This window comes from Cydia pomonella, chromosome 7 (assembly GCF_033807575.1).
Source record: "Cydia pomonella isolate Wapato2018A chromosome 7, ilCydPomo1, whole genome shotgun sequence".
Taxonomy (NCBI): Eukaryota; Metazoa; Arthropoda; class Insecta; order Lepidoptera; family Tortricidae; genus Cydia; species Cydia pomonella.
This window is the reverse complement of record NC_084709.1, coordinates 20445202-20471273: the sequence shown is the minus strand read 5'-3', so window position 1 is coordinate 20471273 and position 26072 is coordinate 20445202. Positions and strand designations below refer to the sequence as shown.

The 26072-nt window shown below is 37.2% G+C and overlaps 3 protein-coding genes across 7 annotated transcripts in view; 2 read left to right on the top strand and 1 right to left on the bottom strand.

The window, feature by feature from the left end:
- The window catches only part of LOC133520101 (poly [ADP-ribose] polymerase), a 214628-nt gene that overhangs the window by 39342 nt on the left and 149214 nt on the right, over positions 1-26072 (top strand). The window lies entirely within an intron of this gene.
- LOC133520103 (dipeptidyl peptidase 3) lies at positions 274-23076 on the bottom strand. Of its 3 annotated transcripts, none has more exons than XM_061854411.1 (15): positions 22977-23076; positions 22314-22438; positions 21700-21852; positions 19985-20212; positions 17877-18003; positions 16874-17153; positions 14098-14223; positions 13753-13880; positions 12760-12902; positions 12039-12150; positions 10769-10901; positions 9258-9381; positions 8531-8678; positions 8031-8326; positions 274-1686 (listed from the first exon to the last, which is right to left on the bottom strand). In XM_061854411.1, exons 2-15 carry the CDS (start codon positions 22434-22436, stop codon positions 1675-1677), a joined length of 2133 nt encoding a protein of 710 aa, XP_061710395.1. In that variant the 5' UTR covers positions 22437-22438; positions 22977-23076; the 3' UTR covers positions 274-1674. The 3 variants fall into 3 exon arrangements, with proteins under 3 accessions (XP_061710395.1, XP_061710394.1, XP_061710396.1); XM_061854410.1 differs by having other exon boundaries at positions 22788-23065; XM_061854412.1 differs by having other exon boundaries at positions 8153-8326; positions 22788-23065.
- Positions 23186-26072, top strand: part of LOC133520100 (rho GTPase-activating protein 39) — a 33942-nt gene continuing 31055 nt past the window's right edge. For all 3 annotated transcript variants that reach the window (XM_061854406.1, XM_061854407.1, XM_061854405.1), the window contains exons 1-4: positions 23186-23799; positions 23988-24078; positions 24476-24568; positions 24949-25077. In XM_061854406.1, coding sequence (XP_061710390.1) covers positions 23786-23799; positions 23988-24078; positions 24476-24568; positions 24949-25077 — 327 coding nt within the window. In that variant the 5' untranslated portion in view covers positions 23186-23785. The remainder of the gene's footprint in view (positions 23800-23987; positions 24079-24475; positions 24569-24948; positions 25078-26072) is intronic.

Genomic DNA, 26072 nt, shown 5'->3' with positions numbered 1-26072 from the left:
TACGTAGAAAGTACGTAGAAGAATACGTAGTTTACAATCAATAACTATGATTTCAGTGAAGAGACAAATTCGAGTCTTTAGATGTTTTTCTAAGTAAATATCGGTACACGGCGGGAAGAAATGAAGTTTCCGCGAGATATAAAATTGAAAAAAATTACGCCGTGTACGGATATACAAAAGGATAACTTGCTATTCTCACATTTCTCATAAACCTAGGTAAACTGTATATGGACTAAAAAGCTCTTGCAGGAACACAAAAGAATAACACAATACTTGGGTTAAAAATGCATTTATTTGATATAATAGGAGTTCCAGCTCTTAATCTTCAGATGTAACTTTCGTCGGTTATAATTAAGAGCCTTAGGATGGTATTCCACTTGTCCAATTTCTTGGCCAATGTGTATTTGCATCTCACATTTGGCTTAATGAGAGAGTGAAACGCAATGCACATTGGACAAAGAAATTGTACAGGTAGAAAACTATCCTTAGGTACTTGCACAATAACAATGCAATAAAAAATCACCCTCAAGGCCAATATGAACATACATTTTGATATATATTTGATGGCATTCGTTGTTTCACTTGTACTTGTCTGTACAAGCGAGACACAGCAAGGACGATTGACAACAAAATGATATACAAGTTAGAATTGGCCTCGTTATTGACAACTGATAGTGTTACCGTTATGTAGGGCTAATAGTATGACGGTCATAAATTCATAATCTCCGAGAATTTTTTTTTGACAATCTCAATGTTTGAAACGTGTTTGCAATTGCATTAAGTATAGAAACTGCATTGGGATAACTTCGAAAGCGGGGTAGTTTTGAAAATGACTAATTTCTACAAACTATAAGCACTCTCTACTGTAGCAACTAGAGATGCAACGGATAGTGATTTGGCCGGATACCGGATATCCGGCCGTTGGGACCGCCGAATATCCGGCTAAAAGTTTTGTAAAAATTAATTAAATTAGATATCGCAATTACTTACAGTTCGATACACGTTGCAACTTGTTTCTAGTTATAGGCCGTTGTTTATAGATAAATGAACTAAATTCACTTACAGTGATTATTGAATAGCGGTACGTTACAAATTTCTTCGTGGGTATTTAAATATTTTCGTTGCGAGTGCTTATAAATTAACTTTATTTTGTTATTTATAAGAAGTTTTAGTGTTTAGTGTATATTGTATTCATAAAATAAATATCGTGATAAAGTACTATCCGGTATCCAGACGGATACTATACAACTATACGGTTATCGGCCGGATAGGTAAAATATGGCCAGACACCGGATAGTAACCGGATATCCATTGAATCTCTAGTAGCAACATTCAGCGAGATGGCTTGGTAAGCGTTGCATTAGCGTGTTACTAATATATAAACTGCTTATAGTTTTATAGATACGAGTATTTGGCATTTTCAAAAAAGCTTTCGAAGTCGCTCCAATGCAAATTACTTCAAATTTCGCCACACCGTATCCGTATAAGTTCCAGGAGACTAGAGACGGATAATTTGACTGAGCATTTAACTGTCATGCAAGACCGTGACGTCGGTGAAGTGGGGCTTGTCGGCCTCGGCGAGCTGCTCCAGCAGGTCGGACACGGCGGCGGCCGGGAACCGCTCCAGCCACGAGCGCACCATGCCCTCCGCGCTGGCCGGGTACCGGCGCAACTCTACGTCGTCACCTGGAAACAATAGCTCCTATTGATATACCATACTACCAGGGGTGGCCAACAGGTCGATCGCGACTGTTAGTCCAGTGGATCGTGGCAAAGCAAAAAATATAAATAAATAGACCAGTTTCATTAAAGGTTTCAAGAAGTATGTAATTGGTTTCGGACAGGGTTTCGTTAGTAAACAGGAGATCTTGGGTCTCATCAAGTTGGCCACCCCTGTAAGGTGTAACACAAATAGTGGGGATTCGTTTAAGAGGAATTCCTAGTTCCGATTTTTCCATACAGACGCTCGCGACTGTTTCCTCTCTCGATTAAATATAAATAAATAATCTTTATGGCTTTAAACCTTACGTTATATTTCATATTGTAAAATTTATGAATAAGACAGGAGTATTAGGTTTGTAACACATTTAGGTAGTGGGCTTGAGCTTCTGCCTCCCGAACTAGGTCGAAGCCTGTGACTCGGGAGGCAGCGATTCCTCCTAGGTGAGAGCACTTGATTTGGTAACAATGGTATCAGCAATAGAAATCCGTAGACTAGAAAATAAGGTAAATGGCAAAGATTGTAACTAATTAAAGCCAACTAATACAGATATGTGTAAGTATGTCTGTAAGTCAGTGCTTGCTCATGCTCGTGGTGTGTGTGTATCAGGTATGTGCATGTGTGTGTGGGTGTAGAGATGTTTAACCTAGAGCAATGATTTTTTCAAATAAGATCAATATCATCAATATCTGTACCGCTATGTTTTGCTTTTTTGGATTATTTTATTTTGAAGAAACTTACAGCGCCACGAAAACCGCAAAAACCGTAGAAATCGATTTTTGAGTTTTTTGCGTGGGAATTTTAGTCCGAGCTGCAGTTGTCCTTAACGCACGCACGCACTCCCGCCCACCGCAGCGCGACAGAAACATAGCTTCAAAAATTCCAGATTTGAAAAGTTGCTCAGCTAGGAATTGCTCTTAAAGGCATATTCCGTATCGTGTTCGGATAAGGAAAAAGTGAGAGAATTTCTTTTTACGCGAATTTTTTTTTAAGTTGTCCCATCGAGTTTCTTGCAGTGCAAGTCTTGCACCCATATCTCCTCGGAGCCGTGGTGTACGGACATTCACAAGTGCATAGAAATATGCCTAAATTGAAGAATAAAATAGTACATTACGATACAAGTGCGAAAAATAGGAAATTCGAAACGAGTGGCGATAAATTAAAACACGACCGAAGGGAGTGTTTTAAATCGACACGAGTTGCGAATTACCTATTCGCACATGTATCGTACAACGTTTTACAGTACATATGGCCCTTTAAATGTTCGACACAATAACATAATATGCTACTTCTCGCACTAGTGCTATAAAGTAGCCCCATATGTACTATAAACTTTCATTTTATTATTCTTTTTTCAATGGCTTCCAAACCTTCCAGGACTCGAATTTCGGTAAAGGAATTTATTTGTGTGTTTGTGTGTGTGTAACTGTAGCGTCCATGACTCAGACACAAATATTCGTTTATATTTGTGTCCGAGTCATGGACGCTTTGTGTATCTAAATATGTATTTATCTATCTATGTATGTAACATATTGTCACCTAGTTCTCTAGTACCCATAGTAAAAGCTTTGCCTAGTATTTGGCTAAAATGAAATATTTATTAAATATGGATTATTAGTATTACCTAGTAAGTAAGTAAGTAAGTAAGTAAATATTCTTTATTGTGCACCATACATTTAAAAATAGACAGGAAATGAAAAAACACGTAAAAGTTAGGTAACAACAGGCGGTCTTATCGCTAAGAAGCGATCTCTTCCAGACAACCTTTGGGTAGCAGCTCAGATCATAGAAAGTACTAGATGGCTGACGGAGGCGTGGCGCGTGTCGCCGCGACATGGCCACATCGTGGCCATACCGGCCCGCCGTAAGACAGTAGCAACTTAGCTGTCATTGAACAATGTGCGCGTCAATTTTATTGAAATGCCGAATTATAGCGCTATTTTGTGTCGAAATAGGAGTGCATCCCAAAACTATAAGGATCATGGTGTTACATAGTACATTTTTTTTCACGTATTAGTCAATAAAACCACACATTTTAACAAATAAATCCAGTGACATATGATTTTTCTGAGTCAGACCATGTTGTCATACAAACGCGTGGCAATTTGTCTATGCATTCTACATTGACGCTTTGGCATGGAAAACTACTTGTAGTGTCCTTAGCAACGGCGCAATGCATTAAACCGCTAACGATATTCACAGGGACATTATTGTTTCTTGGTACGACCGCCAACCGCTCCCTTCATTGACGCCGCGAAGTAGAGTGGTGCTCGTGCATATAATTGATCTTTGAGCGTTATCGATAAAAATGTTTGGATATAAGTGTATACACACATTAAAAATAATTACTTTCATACGAAAGTAATTATTTTTCAAGTAAAATTTTACAATTATTTTATATGCACCTAATGTTTAATTTAATACTTTTTAATTTGGATTAAAAATCGAAAAGGTAAGCCAAAAAATAAACTGATTTAATTAAGTACAATTGTACATAAGTTTTATTTCAGAAATAAAATAATAACAGTATTACATTTATGCTGGCCCCCACACTAGGCATAGCCTGTCCTGTGGTGGATAATAAGGTTTACAAGTAAAAAAAAAACAATACTACAATTGAAAATAATAATATACAATTATTTAGAGTAAACAATTGAAAAAGAAACGGTTGTGAATGGAATTTACAGAGGTACAGTTTGCAGTGAGTCAAAAAAGAAATATGTTCATGATTGCAATTTTTTTCAGTTTCCATAAAAATCCCAGTATTAACGAAAAATGGATAGATGCTACAGGAAGAGGGCCCTAACTGGTTTATGAGCGAGAAAAGTGTTATTTGTTCGGATCATTTTCAAGAAAAATGTTTCCAGTTACAGTTACAGATAGAATATAAATATGTTTGAAATAATAGTATATTGTATACTTAGTCGATCGAAAAGTTCTATCAGAAAGATTTTTACTGATAATTATGATTACTGTTTCCTTATTATTCGTACATATGATATAATAGTACATTACGATACAAGTGCGAAAAATAGGAAATTCGAAACGAGTGGCGATAAATTAAAACACGACCGAAGGGAGTGTTTTAAATCGACACGAGTTGCGAATTACCTATTCGCACATGTATCGTACAACGTTTTACAGTACATATGGCCCTTTAAATGTTCGACACAGTAACATAATATGCTACTTCTCGCACTAGTGCTATAAAGTAGCCCCATATGTACTGTAAAAGCTTATTTAATGGTGCATTATACTTACTATATAACATGCTGGAATTGCTTTCAATTGGTGACGAAATATGCTATAATAAACTGAAACTTTTTTTTAATGAAGCGCTCGCGTCTAACGACAATCCCAAAGTAAACAATTTAAACAAACATTACATCAAATAATTACTGAAATTTAAACCAATTTGATTAGTTAAGCAAAAACAAGCTTTCGCATCATGGTACATTTTTTTTTTAAATTAAAAGCTTTGTATTACATTTTATCAGTAAAAACCTTTGTGAGAGAACTTATGGCTCAACTAATATACCTTACACGTACCTTAAAATTCTTAGCTCGTAAATAAGGTCAAAAAATTAAAGGAATATAAATTAAGTCTATGGCAATTATTACTTAAAACAAATATGTCAAAACTCTAAGGTCATTTTCAGAACATGTAAAATATCGATAGCTCTATCGAATTGTCCTCACTCTAGTGCCGCCGCTCTAGGCTCCTACACCGCGCGGTTTGGCCAATCACAGCGCGTGAGTTGGTTGTCTGGCCACGCCTTTAATGATGTGGTGGGGGACAGTTGGAGACAGCGAGACTCGTTGAAATTATGCTTCGTTATAAATCTCCTTACTTCTTATATCTATGGGTAGCAGGAAACTATGAACTTACAACATCCATTACCTAGGCCATTAGTCGGCAAAATATTTCTCAGCTTTTTGTCCTGGCTCAACTTAACCTCGATAATTGAGGTAAGTAGTGCTTTTACCTTGCTTTTTTTTAATGGGCCAAAATTTCATCTTGCACTTTTGGAAAATGTAAATAAATATTATAAAAATCTACATTTATGTTACCTATTTGCTTCGAAATATCGTAGGTATGGTAGGTATCGTGTATGGTAGGTATTCATGATATGGTAGGTATTACAATTGTAATGACCAAAATATTTGATAAAAGTTTATTATATCAATATATGAATAATAACTAATTAATTAATAATACATAGTTGATAAAATCGACTGGTTGGCAATCAAGTGCCCATTTCAGTCGGGCCCACATTTAGTACTCGTGTAAATTACAAATATCGACAAATATACGTCTACATTTGTGCCAAGTTCAAAATCAAGATAAGAGAACTGAGCACCTACATCTGTTCAAAAAAGAATACTTTTACTGGAACGAGTGCTTATTTACGCGGTATTGCACTATCCCCGACGAAATGGGGCCATTTTGCATTTAACCACTAAATTCAAGCATTTGTCTAGTGAATCGGTCCATATATAGCTTTACAAATACACATGCTTCATAAATATACATCGAGTGTAGTGTTATACATACTTAATCCACGGATGGACAGACCGAAATGCCTGAACTGACTGCCGAAAAGCCATGAACAACCCCCAGTGACATGTGATGCTACCGTCATCGACGATTTTAAGAGGCATGGTTAACGAAAGCAACGCCTTTGAAAATGTTATGTATGATACAGATATATACGAAGATTACGATTATAACGATGCAAGCAACGGCACATTCTACGGCGATCCTGACTGGTTAATGACCGAGAAGATTTTGATAATGCTTAATAACTACTGGAGGGATTTCGACGCTGTGTTATGCTTAGTGACTGTGTTCTTCGGACTGATCTCATGGATAGCGTTACCAAAATGGAGAAAATTCAGAAACTTCGCGTTTGTAAATATATTCTTAGCTAATGGTATATTTTCAATGTTGTATAGTAGTTTCGTTGATGTAAATTATGAAAACGTTTGGGTTAGTTTTGTAATAGACGTATCTGCTATTTCTCTGCCGATATCACATGTTGTAATCGCGTATTCATTTTACGTGAATTTAGTTAAAATCTTCAGTTTTCATTCATCGCATATATATATTTACGTTATATTTTTGACTTGGATAGCGCCTGCGGCAGCAGTCTTAATCTGTGGTCACGTAATAAATGATAATATAGATTTTATCGATCTAGGGTCCTGTATTTTGAATTTATCATTATACATGAGGGTGCTATACGTTCTGGTCTCGTCGTCGAAAATCAGACGCAGTGCTACAAGTACCTTGTTTTACAGAATACGCATTGCGTCTTTAGTTTTCATAATAAGCGGTGTTCTAACGTACGTGCCTTACTTTATAGGGTACGTTGTAAGACCAGAGCTGGCGCCATTGCTTGACTGTCTGTGCTCCCTTCAAATTGATGTTAGTAATGTGCTGTTCTTGTTGCTGAAGAGCCACAGGGATATGTGGGTGGAGTTTATCAGACTACAGCGCCGGGAGACCTTAACCTTTAGTGCTTAACCCTTTTACCGCCATTCACGACGACGGATGCGCACGGTTATAGCTTAATATTCGTGCATTCCAATAAGGTATATGATGGGGCGTTATACAAGGTGCCCGTGAGCATTGCGAGACATTTTAACTAAGCATTCCTGGTAATATTTAGAAACTAAAATGTCATATAAAATTTTCTGGATTAGGCCTAGTTTCAGAGATAATTAAATGTTATTCGAAATCATTCTTTCGCCATAAGTCGGTACAAAACACATTTTTGACTGCGGTATTGCCACTTTGAGGTCTAGTCTGGACATACCTATTGATTGACATCGAAAAATTAAAAAAATGTATTCGAGAGGCTACCCCCAAATTAAAAAAAAACTTTTTTGTTAATTTTAGGTAATGTGTTTATAAATAAAAATTACGTTTTATGTACAGGACTGTTCGAAAAAAGGGGGAAAAAAAAACAAAAACAATTTTTTTTTGTCGAATTTTACAAAATGTCATATAACATTTTTTGCTTGTTGCCATCAGGAATGCACTGTTAAAATCTCTGGCAATGCTCACGGGCACCTTGTATATAGGCGTGGCATTCAAAGGGTTACCGGAACAACACTTTTTTACGTAGAATAAATCATGATTCATCAATGATCAGGGAAAAAATTTAACATCATATTCCTGACCATATCAGAAGTTAAAAATGTTAATTAATGTCTGCTAAATTCGGCATTATCTTAGAGATATTGCCATTTTTGTATAAAAAAGTTGTAAGTAAATCACCAGTACAGTCAGAACAGTCAGACTGACCTTTGTGAATGGTGTTGGGCTGCACGAAGATATTCCTGGGCTGTTTGTGCAGCATGACGATATCCCTCCACCTGCCCCAGGGCTCGTCGAGGCGGCTGTACTTGTCGAACAGTCAGACTGACCTTTGTGAATGGTGTTGGGCTGCACGAAGATATTCCTGGGCTGTTTGTGCAGCATGACGATATCCCTCCACCTGCCCCAGGGCTCGTCGAGGCGGCTGTACTTGTCGAACAGGGTCTCTGCACCAGCGGCGTCGCCTGTCGCTTTCAGCGTCTGTAGCTTCACCAGGAAGTCGCCTGTGGGGCAAGTAGTAATATAAACGTTCATTCAAAAGCTTGTATTGTGTATAAGATAGGTTCCGGCAGGCCTTATAAATGTCTTAATAAGCCTTAAAATAATAAGGAAAATTATGTAAAATTACATCGTTAGAAAAAAGGTGCCGAACGTGAGTTTCACACAGTTAGATCATGTCGACGACAATTCAATGATTGTTTTCTTACCGATGATCCTTTTGCCGTCGGTGGCGAGGCGGTCCCGCCGCAGCGCCAGCAGCAGGTCGCGGCCGGGCGCGGCCTCCACGACGGTCAGCAGCCCGTTGCCTTCCAGCTCCAACAGCCGCATCAGCACAAAGCGTGCGCGTGCGTGTGCCTGTGTATAAATAAATAGTATTGAGGCTCACTTTCATTGGTCCATAGGGGCATAGGGCCCGCATGCGGGTTGCGAGATATTTAAAACGCACTCCATTATAAGTTTTACTAGTCGTTTTACCGCCTTACCTCCTACGGAGTCATCGCACGCTGTATCGACCGAGTTATCGAATACTCGTAGTATGAGTTTCACTAGTCGGTATGGGTCAGTTTCATTGTTCGCGATAAGGCCCGCGTGCGGGGTCCGGGAGATTCCCATAAAGCATGCCATGGGGCCCGCATTCGGGGAACTATTTTCATTGGTCAATAGGGCCCGTATGCGGGGTGCGGGAGATTTCCAAAACGCAAGCCATTATGATTTTGACTAGTCGTTATACTACCTTATCGCCTGCGGGGAGTCGACCGAACTATCGACTTGTGAGTTTCACTAGTCGCTATACCGCCTGCGGGGAGTCACCGCGACCTGTATTGACTAATGAAACTGAGCCTTTAAGTGGGTAGTTTGGACATATCAAGTGTCCAAGTCTGCGCAGGTTAGATTTGACGGCATATAAATATGGTAAGGACATATTATACGCACTTGTAGCCAGGTGCCAGTGGACGGCTGGTACATCTCCGTGGCCTTGGCGGCGCCGTTCCACAGCAAGCTGAGCCAGTTCACGTACGTCACGTTCTGTGCTTCTTCGCCGGAGTAGCCGAATACCCTAAAGACATCAGAGTTAATTTATATTTGTTGGAATGTGTTCATGATCTACCGAACAAACTTGTTTGCGAGGCGATTCGCGAATGGCTCACTAGTGGCATATTAGCCAGATCTAAACTTACCCCCTTGAAACTTAGCCAACCTTGGTTTAATTTTACCTGTTTCTAAAAAACATATGTCAAAATGACTTACTTGAGTTATTATTTACAAAAACGGGACTTAATCGCATATGGTATGTGCGGACAGAGAAGTCATATATGAACAAATCTTCCATGCTGAATATGTCTTCTCGGAGACATCTACACCTTGCATGTTTCCTATTTGGCGTTTCAAACAATAAATCCCCGGAATGTCTCTTTTCCAAAATTAACATTTCAACCTTTCACAACCATCTCGGTCAACTCGGCGTTGTCTCATAGAAATGTACCCTCATAGAACGATTGCATTTACCGGTTGCTTTCGATTTCTCTCGACCAAACTTTTAAACACCAGTTTAAAAGGATACTGCGTGAAAAATTTAATACAGGGATCCCATACGGCATTTTGGTTGTAGATTTCAGGATTTAATCGGTATTACGGAGGTTGTCTAGAAGATTTTGAACCAAACCTACGCACTTTTTCACTTTCATTTTATGTATTTCATTTAGGAACATATTAACACCACTACATCCTCTTTACACTACTGTACTAGTTTTTTATTTACCATCATATTTAGATTTACCCAACGGCAACGGGGTATGGGTTCCAGCAGAATATCAGTGCTTTGCTCGAAAGAGTGAAGCGTATAGCTGAGTCGGAAGTCGAACCCTTGTTGTTTTTGCTGCAATGCACACAGCCTACAGCAAGTAAATCCATTTCTCGTATTTAATATTTTTTTTCTGTTAATTAAATTGTGTACTCTAGTTTTATTCTGTTAGTAATGTATTTGTAAATTTTGTGTTTCTGCAGTATTCAAATAAACGTTTTATCTATCTATAATAGAGCAAATTGGTTCCTTTATATCCCATTTTCATTAAGCGTAAAATTACTTCCGACGTTTTGAGGGACGATGGTCTTAGGATCTCATCCACATGGAACCCAGTCATCAGTAAACGTAAGCGAAAACGAATATCGCCTTTGACAACCAAACATCGTGAGTGTTGTATGTCGACTGAGTAACATTTCTAGGGTGCAAAAGTTCAAGTTGATAAACAGGACCAAGTGCGGGTAGTCCGAAAAACTCGTGCAACTTAATGTTGATGTCAACTTTAGCCAGTCTTCTCCGAGACCACGGGGACAATGCCGCCCTCGAAACGTTGGAATTTTAAAATCTAATTATTCGCGATTAAGATCCGTTTTCGTAAATAATAATGTGTAAAAATAGTGAAAGTTGAGTATGAGTGAGTTACTGGAGTATCTCGGGCACGAGCGACAGGTAGAGGCCGACGGCCTCGGCGCGGCACTCCTCGAAGGCCGAGCCCAGCGTCGTGAACTTGCTGTCGTACGTCTCGCCCTCGCTGTACCACGACGAGATAGCCTTCCCTGGGAACATTTACATTTCGTTACAACTTATTAATACTGCCAAATATGTGAACCGATGTCACTAAATAGGCAAAAAAAATTTAAAAATCAAAGAAAATTTGATAATGCTTTAAAAAAAAATGACTACAGTTGATCATAATGGTTCGGAAACGGCGAAAGATCAGTAAGTACGTGTTAATGTTAGAAAACATCTCTCAAATTGACCTTTCGTCTGACATTTTTCAGTTAACCTTTTGCATTCATTTCATGAACAATTTATTTTGATCTATACAGCATGACCGAGATTTGAAATCACAATATATCCTTGTTCTTATGCCATTCAAGCCAGTCAAGTAAGAAAAATATATGTTCATATTAATTATATTTCAAAGACCGTGGTTGTACTCGATACATGATTGAACGAAATCGGCTCGATAGAAAATAATTGCAAAGATTGGTCTTAAAATCACAATTAAACGGTTCTATGTCTTTATTGTTTTGACTTATGGGTCTGCAATTAAAATCACAATTTCAAAACATTTATATCTAAACCGCTTTATGAGTAAAATATTACACTAATAATCCACTTTTTTTTATTTAAATATTTTTCTTATTATTCCCTTGCCCAGGCCCAGTAACATGCGACAGTGTTATCTCATTTACTCCGATACAAATAGACAGTGTGTGCGCTTTAGGTATTGACAGCCTCTTAATCAGTTTTAGCCAGTTTGATCCGTATAGGGTTTTTCTGTAGAGTTTGTAGCCGGTCCTATATTGGGATACGCTCCTACAATTCAGGAGGGATTTAAATCTTCTCGGATCAGAGGTGTAGCGTTAGAGCCGGTGTAGCTTTATATGACGTTCATAAGCGCAGTAATATGCCTACTTGGAAAATAAACTATCTTTGCTAGACTTCTTTTATTGCATCTGGAACACCTACTGACATGGCATAAATTTATTTAATTCCGCTACCTAAAGGTTGTCTGGATCGCTTTTAAACGATAAGACCGCCTGATGTTTACCTCTTCTTAATGTGCTGTATTATTTCTGTATTGAGGTGTGCAATAAGGAATATTTTTTATTACAACCTTACCTTCAATTTGTGTAATAATGTCGTATAATATTTATTTATTATTTATTTATTTATGTACCGCTTACCTGTGAGCGGGTTCTTGACTGTGTCCTTGTCGAAGTTGAAGGAGCCGTCCGCGTTCTGTCGCAGCAGCTTGCCGCTGCCGTGGCCGAGCAGCTCGTGCAGGCCCACTTGCACCTACAACATTATACATGTATATCAGTGTTACATAAAATGTGAACAAGTTCCTGTTTAACTATACCTTTCGGTGGACCTGTCACGACTAGAGCATTTTAACGATACCGATCTCGAAGGGATTGATTTGCTAGTTTTTTTTAGAAAATATGTCAGATTTGAGTATTTTAAACTTGTGTGAAACTTGTCTTCTATGTTTCTCCTTTTGTTTCTGTTTCATATATACTAGTGACTTGTTGTTATTCGGAACTTATGTACGAAATATCATTTGATATTTACCTGTCGCTTTTTGATGAAGGAAAACATCGTGAGGAAACCGGACTAATCCCAACAAGGCCTAGTTTACCTTCGGGGTTGGAAGGTCAGATGGCAGTCGCTTTCGTAAAAACGAGTGCATACGCCAAATCTTGGGATTAGTTGTCAAGCGGACCCCAGGCTCCCATGTGCCGTGGCAAAATGCCGGGACAACGCGAGGAAGAAGATATACTAGCGACTTGTCTCACGACTCTAAGGTCCTCTAAGGCAAGTCTCGTAGAACTCAAGTTTTTCTTATTTAGACTTCTATTAGCAACGTTCTTCCTTACAAAATGTAATTACAGCTAAATGTCTCACCTCAAAAGCGGGCACTCTGTATTTTTCCAGCAACTGCTTGTCAGAGTCACTGAGGAAGGGAATGACGGATTCCTTGTACGCGGCGGGGATTACGTTGCCGAGTGAAACGTTTTTGAAGCCCTCGTTTTGTCGGATCTCGTCGTCTGTAATGGAAAGATATCTAAATAAATAAATATTGGATATTATTACACAAATTGACTAAGCCCAACAGTAAGCTCAAGAAGGCTTGTGTTGTGGGTAGACAGACAATGAGAAATATAATATATAAATACTCAAATACATAGAAAACACCCATGACTCAGGAGCAAATATCCGTGCACTTCACACGAATAAATGCCCTTACCGGGATTCTAACCCAGGAGCATTGGCTTCATAGGCAGGGTCACTACCCACTACGCCAGACTGGTCGTCATAAAGCTGTTTGTCAATCATTTTAAAATAAGTTAAATATGGCCGCCAAGGTGAGGTTTAGGGATTCGAAACCCTTTGTCGGGGTTAAACATCACAATTTGGTTTTAAATACCGTCACTTATATGCAAAATCTTATACTAGTTTTTAATTAATTATTATCGATTCCCTCAGACCAAAACTACCTACATATAAGGTAAAAAAAAACCTGTCAGTAACACATAAGAGGTAACCAAGTGCTCAAACACCCATAACTTACCACAGGTAGTTTTGACAGTCGGATACCTTTTCGCGCCCAATCAAATGAAAATGGAAAAATTCATCCAAAAAATGTCTCGAGATGGCAATAGGTAGCCAATATAACATTTAACGCTTTCGCCTTTTGTTTTGAACACATTAAAAACATTTAAAACCGAGACTATCGAAAGTTCATTTTGTTACCTTTATTTCCGTTTCGACGCAGGTTTCACTGGTCGTGGTCGCGGATAACTGATGATATATAAATGTAGCGCAGACCCGGTTATAAATATGTAACCATTTTGGACAGTCGGCCGTTTAGCTGTTTCTGCGTGTGACCGTACGTACAGTTGGGGATGTTGATGCCGGCGGGGATGCCGCTGCCCGAGAAGGCCAGCACGTCCAGGCTGGTGAAGTCGGGCCTCAGGAATGTGTCCTTCTCCAGCTCCGAGCCCCACGGCAGCAGCTTTATGAACCTGCGGGGAAACGTGAAATCGACGTGGCATTTTATTATTTCTTAACTCAAGGCATCAAAAAAAACTTAGCAGAAAAAGCAATAGTACATTATTGACGAAAGATAGGAATTGGCTGACTAGAGTGACTAGGTTCTCAGTAGCCGAGGCTTGTCGAGGTCTGACAAAATAGCCGAGTCAGACAATCCCTGTTCGTGCCTAAATATTAGAATGAGTGTACCTCTCGGCGCCGTCCACCAACGCGCCGAACTTCTTGGACATCTCCTTGTTGACCATGGCCACGAAGCCCTCGAACTCGCCCCGCTGGCCGGCCGGGTCGCGATACGTCTCTATGAAGCCTTGATATCTGTTAATAGAAACTAAACAGTTCACATAAACTATATTTTGATACTTGTTTGATTTTTATGTACAAAGCTTTCGGGGCATTGTACATAAATATCAAATATTATTAGTAAACTTGTCAGTTAAATTGAATTTTTACTATTTTTTTTGTAAAACGCAGTTTTTGCAAAGTCTTATTTGTCACTTTTTTACATCTATCAATGAAGATTTTTAAACTGCATCCCATAGTAACTAGTAACATCGCCGTCAAAAAGGCGTTCAGCACTAAGTAACTCTAAAACTTGGCGAATTCCAGAAAAGTTTATCGGACATTTGTCTTTAACAATGATCACGAATACACTATTAAAATCTTTCGGGTCTCTCGTGAAACATCGTATATACATTAGAAGATTTAACCCATCTTAATCTGTTAATGATGTTTGGAGAAGTCATTAGAAATATTAAAAAAAAATCAGGTATCAACACTATCAACCCAATATAATTACAACGCAAATATTAAATTAAATGTAAAAATTTCTCTAGACTAAAATTAAAACTAATTAAATTCGTGCAGCGGGGAAACCTTGCTCATATAGTACCGTTAAATACGCCAACTTTGCCCACTTTTTTGGGAAAAACTAAAAAAAATCTAGTTTTTTGTATGAAACCTCGGAAATATGTATGTATCTGTGGTAACACCGAGATCATGGGCATTTAAATTTAACTGCAAATTTAACTTTAGTCAACGTTTTCTCCATCATATGACCGATTTTGAGGTCGGGTAAAGTTATCTGGACTTTTAGCCAACATTGCCCACCGTGATGTTTAGCGCAACTATAGACCTTATTTGGTTGCCATAAAAACCAATGATAGTATTTTGGCAATGAAGGCGATCGGTTCAAAAATTTACTCGACATAATAATACATGCTCGAAATACTTTCCTATTAAAATGAGTGGGCAATGTTAGCCTGTACATTTTTTCTTCTTCATACAAACGGCGTGTAGCGATTTAAAAGTGCTAGGGTTGTCAAAATTGAGAATATAATAAAAACTGAACATTAATTTGCACAAAGTTGGTAGGGTAGGTAAGAAACAAAAAATATTAATAAGGCGCAAAGTTGTTTATTTCAATAACGTTATATAAAAATCTAATCAACATTTTCTTCTGTAGCATAATTGAGATCAATCATCACTCGGCATAAGTAAATTCTACTTAAGGTAATCAAACACAAATACTGTGATAAATTTAAATGTCTTAAACTAAACAAAGTTAAGTTTAAGTTTTCTGAAGTGGCCATTACTATTTTTTTTTTTAATAGACACATAATGGAGTTCAGACCTCTAGCTACTTTTTTAATTACTTGTGGTTTTGGAAAAATATTTTTTTGAATATTTATTTTGACATAACACACGTTTGAACGCATTTATAGCTTAGATGCCTTAGTCTGTCGTAAAAAAGTAAAAATGTCGAGTTGACAGCAGCCAGTTGCCAAATGTCACACACACAGCTGAACCGCGTACAAACAAAGTCGTAGTTGTAACCAATGAGGAAGCAATATTTGACAACTGGCAGCTGTCAACTCTACGTTTTTCACTTTTTTACGGAAGACTAAGGCATCTAAGCTATAAATGCGTTCAAACGTGTGGTATGTCAAAATAGTTATTCATTTTTTTTCTGAAAAACGGCCAGTAATCAAAAATGAAACTATAGTTTTCGACTCCATTATATATTAACCATAGAAAAAAAAAGAATTCCTCATGTGGAGACGATCCCGGTTGAACCAGAATGTCACTACCAGATTGTATTGTCACTGGTAGTAGAAGTAGAAGCAGTATGCTATAATCTCAGCTCAATCGGATACCAAAAAGTGGTCGAAAAATGGCTTGCAAGATTTGATCCGAACATATGTACATACATACAAATATTGCAAGATTTGCACATTAATAAAAAAAAAAGTTTGTAAAAAAAAGTGTCAACCCTAACTGCGGGCAATGTTGACACTCATACGACGGTACATTACTGGGTAATTTTGCCCATCAGCATAACTTTTGTAATATACTAGTTACAGTAACGAACCTAGCATCAAAATACTCAGCTCATGGTTTTACATTACATACAATCGATTCAACATACCTGTGTATTCGCCATGATGTACAATTCCCTTCCAAAATTTCTCAGTAATTGGCCCGCAAAAATACACTCCGTACTCGACAAGTCCCGACTGGTTACTGAATGAAGTCAGGAGTGCACGCGCTATTCTGTGTTGCCACAGGTATAGTTTACTTTCTACCAATGTCATCAATATTGCCATAATTTTGTAACTTTTTTAGATATTAGTAGATTGCCTTAGAAATTGTGTTTTGGGCAATGTTCCCCCTGGTGGCAAAGTTGGCGTATTTAACGGTAGCAGGTTGCATACACTACTTTAACAATGCTGTTCGCTGATACGCTCACTCTCCCGACAAACGACCAGTGCCTTTTAAGCATTATAGCGTAAAGTAATCTACTCTGTTCTCGGCGAACATACCAGACGCACTACACCTCAACGGTAGCCGTAACATTGCACGAAACGCGTTGTTGTAGATACTTTAAACATTAAAACAAGTTGTCTTCTGAGCTTACTTATTTGTCTATGCTTTGGACTGATACAATTTTAATAAAGTAGATACTCACGTCTCAATAATAGGCCCCTTATTCCTAATCCAGAACCGACTGCCCTCCTTATGCTCGTCCAAACTGCCTTCAGTGAAGCTCTTTACATAGTGTTTCAGCATGTTTCTCTCGTTGTCGTTGGCGGCGTGCGTGATGGCCGTGTTCAGATGTTCGGTGGCGAGCGCTAGGAGGGGGGAGTAGTCCCCTCTGGATTCGATGAAGTAGGCGTTCTTGTATTTTTCGGGGGTAGTTGCTAGGGGGGTCGTGTCGACGCTGGCGTAGCGGATGGTGAAGAGGGGTACTGCAAAATTATAGAAATTAGACGGGAAGTACATAAATTATCCCTGAGAATATTTTAAAAAGAGCATGTGACAGAAAATAAGGTATATCATAAGTTTCCGATTCTAACATTAAAATGACATTGATCATAACATAACAAAGAACGACAAACCTCAATACGTGATTTTTTAAGGTTATTTCGTACATTTCGGTCGTTTCGGCTTATTCTAACCCTTAATAAGGTAGAAATTACGCAAAATTAAACTCTACCGTTTTTATATAGGGGCATTCCATGAACTGTTCTATACAAACACATTTTTGCTCGCATATTACTTATATCTTTTTAACGTTTCGTTTCAAGTAAATGATTTTTTTTCACATCCATTATGTCCGGTGGTAAGAGAAGACACGGCAAATCCGATCCGAGTCCAATGAACTCCGGGAAATAGATAAAGAGTGGCCCAATACTGCGCGAATCAGGAAAAGATGACAAGAGCTGGAGTCTGCCTTTACCCGTGAGGGGTCCTAACCAAATTATATAATTATAATCATAAGTGCATATAATTAATAAAAAAATAGATTTAAGCAAGTTTTTGTTTTCACCATGATATGTTAAATTTATTATGTTGTTTTTGGTTATGGAATAAATGGGCTGTTTATTTATTTATTATGTCCGGTGGACAATCTCATAGAAAGGTCTTATAAAGTCTAAATCATGGTGGTAAATATACAAACTAAAACTTACGTCCATCCTCGGCGGTGGTTTTGAACGTCCGGCAGATGTACGCTTCGATGCGTTTGGTCTTCATCCACTCGTTCACCAGGTCCGAGTCGTCTTTCGTGCAGTTGCTGGAGAAGTATGTGGTGACACCCTGACACAAAAGGAACCTGTTATAGACTAAATACAACAATAAGGGTCATTGGGGTAACATCGAAAGCAGGATAATTTTGAATGTTGCAAATATCTATAAAACCAGAACACTTCATACTTTAGCAACACGCTACTGCAACGCTTACCGAGGCATCTTGCTTGCTATTACTCCAGTAGAAAGTGCTTCCAGTTCAGTAGATATTTGCCATTATTAAAATTAACCCGCTTTCGAATTTACCCTAATGCACCTCACTATTGTACCTAACGACTTCTAACTAAATAAGGTTGACAGTCTATGGAACCTCAATAAGATTGGAACAATCAAATACAAAGAAACTTTACCTTGATCATGACCTGATTAGTGGTTATTAAATTGACAATAAAGCGTAGTAATTGTGTTTCAAACTTATCTTGGCAAAAATATATATCCATTATCTCCTGATTACCTTAGCTAAGAAAAATAATTACATTCACGGTAAATATTCAGGATCTGTATTGTCCTTGTGTGATTATTTTCATGAGTAATATTTTTCATACAAACAGTGCTAAAAGCAGTAAAAAAATAACAGCGGCCAAGCCAAATGAGATCTTACGACAATTACATAAAGACTTAATTGTTAGTTTCTCACTTTATCTAGAAGTACAAAAGATCATTGACTTACCTTATCAGGCAAGCCTAGACCGGTTAGCCTCGGTAAATACTAATGGTAGCATTCTTAACTGACCACATGCCAGCCATAGGTCTTTGAAATAAGGATTATGAATTGTTAGTTAACAGCATTGGCGATGCCGACAATAGTATACATAATTCTATGTATTATGCCAATGTTTCTTTAGACGCCCTAACTTTCAATTCGAAGTTTATGGATTTTATCACAGAAAATATCGCTCCATATTTTTAGTGCTTCCTTGGGCCAGACAAAACGAGCTGCCTCGCGAAAACAAATCCTCGAAAGGAGGCTTGTTCTTTATTGAGTCAGGTGTAATGCCTGTACGTACTTATCAGCAAAGTAAACTCAGCCTCAGCGTCAAGTTGTATTTAGCGTTCTGAGCATAGCTTCTTCAGCTTTGTTATATGCATGTTTCCATTCTCGCGTTTTGGAGCGCTTTAACCCTTTGAACGCTTTCTCTCTCGCATCAAAATGTGGCATACACGCCAACATCTCAACTAGTGATAATAGTTATTTGCGACACAAGTGCAGAAAATAGGAAATTCGCAACGGGTGGTGATAAATTAAAATTAAAATACGACTGAAGGGAGTGTTTTAAATCGACACAAGTTGAGGAATTACATATTCACACGTGTATCGTACAATGTTTTACAGTACATATGGCTCTTTAAAGTTTCGACATATACACGGAAAGTGCTTATTCCCGCACGCGTGCGGGAAATTATAATAAGTCCCCAGGGCAGCTTGTGGCGAGCTAAATGGGAAGTGACGTCCCTTGGGTCCCATACCCCCGAGAGTCGGTCAGGCTCCTCTCTCCGGCTTGCCTTCATTGGCCGGCTGGAGTGAACACTGAACAGGGGCCGCAGGACTCTCATCTCTGGCTTGCCTTTACCGGCCGTCCAGAGTGGGGCGTCAGAGCTATATGCTCGCAGGGTGGAAGTGAAATATGCATAAGACGCGAGTTGGCACAGTTGAGTAGAAAGCGGCGCACACCTCTCCACACGCTAAGCCGCTCACACAATGTTGTCCCCTTGTTGCTCTGCCACCGCCGTATTTAAATAGCACCATATGTACTGTAAACGAAATTAAACCTTATCTGTCAACAGTAAAATTGTTTTGACAGCGTCTGCCATGACCCCTTTAGTGGTCGTTGGCGTGGTAGGCAGGACAGCACACACCCACTTTAGTGGCTCTTGGCGTTCAAAGGGTTAAGGGCGGATCTACACAAAAATAGCCGCCTCGTGAAGAAATTTCCTCGTGAACTTGATCTGTATTATGTAAGATAATATGTCTGTAGCAAAGATCACTCACCTTATCAGCTAAGCCTAGACTCGTTAGCCTAGGCGCCAAGCTGTATATAGCATTCTGTGTGTTCTGCCATAGCTTGGTTATATGCGTGTTGTCACTCTCGTAAGCCTTGGAAGCCTTGACGATGACCTCGAAGGACTCCTTGGGCAGGTTTGGTATGAACTTGGTGTCGCCGAAGCCTTTGTAGTTGCCGCTGTTGGCAAAAATGCCACCGGCGTACACTAGGAATGCCTGGATAAAAAACGCTTGATAAAGATGCTTGTCAATTACAAGCAAAAGTCAACTTTATGAAGTTGTCACAGGGTAACTTATCTAACGAGTTGAGTCATAAGAGATTCCAATAAAAAGCATCCTCTTGAGTCCCACGGATGCGATGCCGGATCAGCAATGATAGTCAAAATTCAATTCTTAATTGAATATCCCAAGGTTGTTTATTGGCTGGCAAATGATCCTTGGGACTCGAAAGTTTTTAAGAAAACTCCTCAGCTAATAAGCATCACAAAAAAAAATGAACAAAATATGTCCCTAATTGCATTTCTTTGGTCTTTATATTCATCACAAGTAATATTTTTGTCTGAATGGTATATTTGAAAACAGACTATCAGTAACTTAGGTGTAGTAATGAATTTCCTCAATTCACAATAAGGTCAGGATGTGGTTATTTCATTCATAGATAAACTTGCGGTTTACTCTATTCATGGGAAAATAGGTTATATCATAGATACACATGTGATGTGGAGGGCTTTTTCTATCAATGAGAACATAGATTGGGCTGTAAATTTATACACGGGGCCAATTAAGCCACAGTTTTTAAACACGCATTGCGGAGGCCATAAGAACCAATAAATGTTATATGAGTTTTGACCAAATAAAAACAAAAATGTTTTTTTTTGCCGAAAAAAGGTTTTTATTTGCGTTTTCTTCACACAAAACGTCATTTATTTCTACATCTTGGTAAAAAAAAAATCATTACATCGAGTCTTTTTTATTTATTTACAGGTAAAAATTGCAAGTTTACTTTAAAACTTTAATGTCTGTCAGTAGGTATGTCTAAACCAAGTCACTAGTCACAGCGTCATGGCTATAAAGGCGTTTTTCACTAAGTTATAACAAAAACTAATTTTCACAAAAATTGACATTATCTCTAAAACAAGACTGATTACAGAACTTTGTATGACATTTTAGTTTCTAAATGCGGACAAGAATACACCTTTTAACTCTGTCAGGTTTAATTGGCCCAAAATGTATACATTTGGTTACACAAAGCAAGAATGTGGCATTTAACTTTTAAAATTTTGCTTTTGTCACATTTGATTATACTTAAACAAGACTTCGGACTGTTATTATTACCATACTCATTGAGTCAATTCCAACAATGTTTTTTTGTAACATGTTTCAAGGAACTATCATTCCAACTTGGTTGCGGGTATATCAAAGGATTTGAATCCAATTCATTTCTTTAGACTCATTTTTGAAGAACTGGCACTACAGTTTGAAGCTTGGTTGTTTAGTAGTAGTCGGGAATATCTACAATCTATAAATAGTTTTTGCGGGTTTAGTAACCATATTTAGTATGAGAATTGACAGTGATTTACCAGGTTACTATTAATATCTATTTTTTTTACTGGTTTGCATTGGCTGCTCCAGACCAAGTTTTGGACACAAAATAATGTGTCAGAAGAAGCTAAGATTTTGAATGTATATTTATAGTTACTTACTTGGAAATCATCCTCAGTAGCACCAGCTGCTAAGGCAGATTTTTTCAGATCCTCCAAGGGCTCCCCAAGGAAGATCCTGTGCAGTAGGGAGAAGATCATTGGAGACTCCGGACTTGTCTGCATTAAGACTATTAGACCTCCATTCCATGCAGCCTAAAAAGTAATGATTCTTGATTACAAATAAACAAAAATGTTTTTCAGGTTTTTTTTTAGACGAATCTTAAATAATGTGACTATGTTTAAATCATGTCAATTGGTATTGACAAATTGATAAAAAAAGTCAAAAACTGGTATTGATTGTTAATAATGTGATTTCATAGTTTTGTCTTTCATTTTGAACACCTTTGCTGCGGTAATTAAGCATTTTCCTTGGCGTCATTCTACCCTCTATAGTTCATGTCATCCACGATGATGCACGGATTTGTCAAATCTAACCTTTAATAACATGACATTATGAGTCAAGGCATGCGTCTTTGTGAATGACACCATCTATACCGCAGTAAATGTGTTAACAACAATGTAGTGGTTGAAGGAAGATTAACAAATAGAAAGCTAAATTATTCACTTATCAATGTAAAACATAATTAACATGATAAGGTTGTTATTAATGTTACCTGACTCAAATAATGAGCATACAACTTTTCCTGATTAGTCAGGTTGTTGAAGGCTTGGGAGCTCTCCAACTCCACAAACCTCTGGTTGTTTGGCAGCAGGAAATTTGACTTGTCCACAGCCATGGCTGGAATTATACCACACTTTACACACTTGCTTTATTTAACATTCTCTCAATGTCTTTCAAGTCAGACCAAGATAACTGCATTGCATTGGTGTCATCATTAATGATAATTTTCTATAAAAATATGACATTTATAATGACACCCCATCACTTTGTTCTCTTGTAATCGGTTTAAAATTCGCTCAGATCGACTCTATCTATAATTACAAAAGCAAAATATTATATAAAAATAAAAACGATAATAAATAAAAAAGTAAGGTTAAATAAATAAGAACACTTAGTTTAAATAGTACAAAGTACCTAAATGAAATTACTTCTTAGTATTAAATATATAAATACATTTATTACTGACCCTTAACTATTTTGCTTGGCTTTGAATTTTTTTCGGTCTCTATCGTCCCGGAACAATACCGACGGTATTTACTAATAAATGAATCAGCATAACCAGTACGCCGGCATTTTGTAAGGTTAATAGTCAGGGTCCGCAACATTGAATATATATTCTGAATAACTGAAAGTGCCGAGTTTATTTTATACTTACTGTAACTGAAACAACTGATATTCTCTATTACTTATTTTTAAATTATTGAAAATGTTTAATTGGGACCCTGTGTCGTGCCTGTCTGTTCATGAAATGACAATGACAAATGAAATGCAAGGTTTTTTTTTTAATTTCAAGTATTGTACGTTTACAAAGATTGGTAGTCTATTTCATACCACAGAAATATGAATATATCTATGATTTCAAACGCTGTAATTAACGTTATATTTATTTGGTAACTTCATTATATAAAACGTTTTTTTTTTAACGTTTATTATATATTAACAACGTTATTTACGAAGAAGAACAAAAAATATGTTTGCAAATATTGTAAAAAGAACTTCATAAGCTATCTTTATAAAGGATACTAAGTGCATTTGTTGCCAGTATAATTGAAACTGCAGTTAGTATCGAATGAATCGATTATGAAATGCTGCGATGAAATGTAACTACTATGTAAAAAAACTTCAACCTTCGGTAACTGTTTCAAAACAGTGTTAATAATTGCTTTGCCAGGATATAAAGAAGCAATATGTAATTTCGACAAAATTGTTGATGCGTAAACATATCGAAATTAATGAAATGGAACGATACATTATCGTCATTATCGTTTTGTTATTTCTGTCGCAACACATTCTCAACGAAAAACGACTAAACTGTCGCAACTCGCTGCTCGTATCACAAGTGGCAAGTGGAACGTACTATCGTAAACATGGATGGTTTCTGACCGTCGTCCTCCGTATTTTAGGTAGATTAGATTGTTTACGATGCATATAAAACTTTAGTAAAGTGATTTTCTTGTCGGGAAAATGACTTCAGAAAGGTAATTTAAAGTTTTAGTGCTTTTTATAAATTAGTGACAAATTTACTTCCGATATCCTGAGTTGAAAGTTGCAAAATCAATAAAGTACGCGGAAATCGCTAATGTCACGCCCTGCACTCTTCCTTCCGTGGTGCTTTGCGTTGTTCTAGTGCGGCTAAAGTTAATTGGTTGGTGATGTTTTATTCTAGGGTAGAATGGGTGGAAATAATCGAGCCCAAGACAAAGGAACATATGTATGCTAACCTCACTACGGGGGAATGCGTATGGGACCCACCTGAGGTAATGTTCTACTTTTAATTCAATATCCTGAATACATGCATGTTCTTCGTAACATTTCGCTTATAAACTTGGCTGCGTGGGTTTTTAATGCCAGACTGTTAACTTCCTTAGTTTTGATGAGTATAATTTTGGAATTGGAACACATTAATTGAATCAACTGTGTCCCATTTGAGAAGAAACTAGCTTTTGTCTCACAAAGCAAAGTTTACTTCAGTGATAGTAGGAAGTATGTAGTTAGTAGTTTAGTTTACATTGTAGTATATTAAAAATTGCTATCAGCTAGTTACTTATTATAATTAGAAACAATTATTTTATATATAATAAAATTCTTTCATATCATGCAACTGTTGCTGCAATGTATGAAAACCTCTAAACTTGTTTATATATTATATTTTAGGGAGTTAAAGTGAAACGGACAGATTCTTCTCAGTGGTGGGAACTTTTTGATATCAACACACATAGGTTTTACTACTACAATGCATCAACTCAGGTATGTTTACATGCATCCATATTAGAAATATTAACATGTACATACACTCCCTCATTACTAAAGTAAATTTATTGTATAAAACCCTGAATTGGCCATTTCAATAATAATGTTAAAGTTTGAATACAGAATCACTCCTGATTATTACATGAAATTTTCTACTGTTGTCCCGTACATACACATATTTATGAATATTTACAGGTACAAGTTTCCTTTTCTGTGACTAGTTGCAAAAAATATGCACAGAAAAATAATCACCTGCTTTAAAAATCAAAAATAAAGTTGCTACATAGAAAATAAAATGTGTCCATACAGGACAGCCAGTGGAATGCTCTGTCAATAGGTATATGAAAGATTAACTAACCAAATTCTTCTTATTGCAGACTACTGTATGGCACAGGCCAACGGACTGTGATATCATACCGTTAGCAAAGTTGCAGACTCTAAAACAAAACACTGATCCACAAAAAAGACGGGAAAGTGCCACACAGACCAACCAAGCTGCACCTCAGGTATATATTTACAGAAGTGTTATTTAGATTTTGGATGGTGGAACATATTCCAATATGCAAAAAGTTTATTTCATTTGAAAAATAAGTTGCTAGATCTAATTTAGTATATGTGTACGAATGTAAACACTTTATTGTACATAAGACAGGTGGAAATTACAAGAAAACAAAATGCAATGTACAGGGGTTTAGTTGATTTGACAATACAAAAATTATGGATTATATTATGTATATGAAAGTCATGATGGTTATATTAATCTCTTATAGAGATTTAATCTGTTTAAATAGTTTTAACACTTTGGTATTTATGATAATTCACGAAAAATTAACATAATATTAGTACATAATCCCGGTAAGGGCATTTATTTGTGTGATGATTCCTGAGTCATGGGTGTTTTCTATGTATTTAAGTTTAGTATTTGTATATTACATATATCAATGTCTGATTACCCACAACACAAGCCTTCCTGAGCTTTACCATGGGACTCAGTCAATCTGTGTAAGAATGTCCTGTAATATTTATATTTATTTATTAAAAAAAAAATTCATGCATGAGTTGTGTTTCCTAATTAATGCAGATATTCAAATTCAATACTTTTCTACTAAACTTTCACACTTGCTCAATAGGTTGCTGAAACAATAGACATTCTTTGAATTCAATGAGGTAATTTCTAATATTTCAACACAAGTTTAAGACTATATATCCACAACATGTTTCGTCAACGGCCTACCTAGTATCCATATAACAAAAAGCAATAAACAAATAGAATCCTACCCCCCACTCTGATTTTCACCCAGACCAAAAGTGCCAAAAATACTGGCGGCATTGCTCGCTGAATGGCCAGTGATATAAGACTTAGAAAACTTTATAATTATTTCTGACAATGTTATACTCTCTAATCATAAAGAGTCTAATCAAATGATTTATTTTATTATTATTTCCATCAAATGATTTTTTAGTACAATCAGCTGATGCAGACATAACATTAACTAGTTTG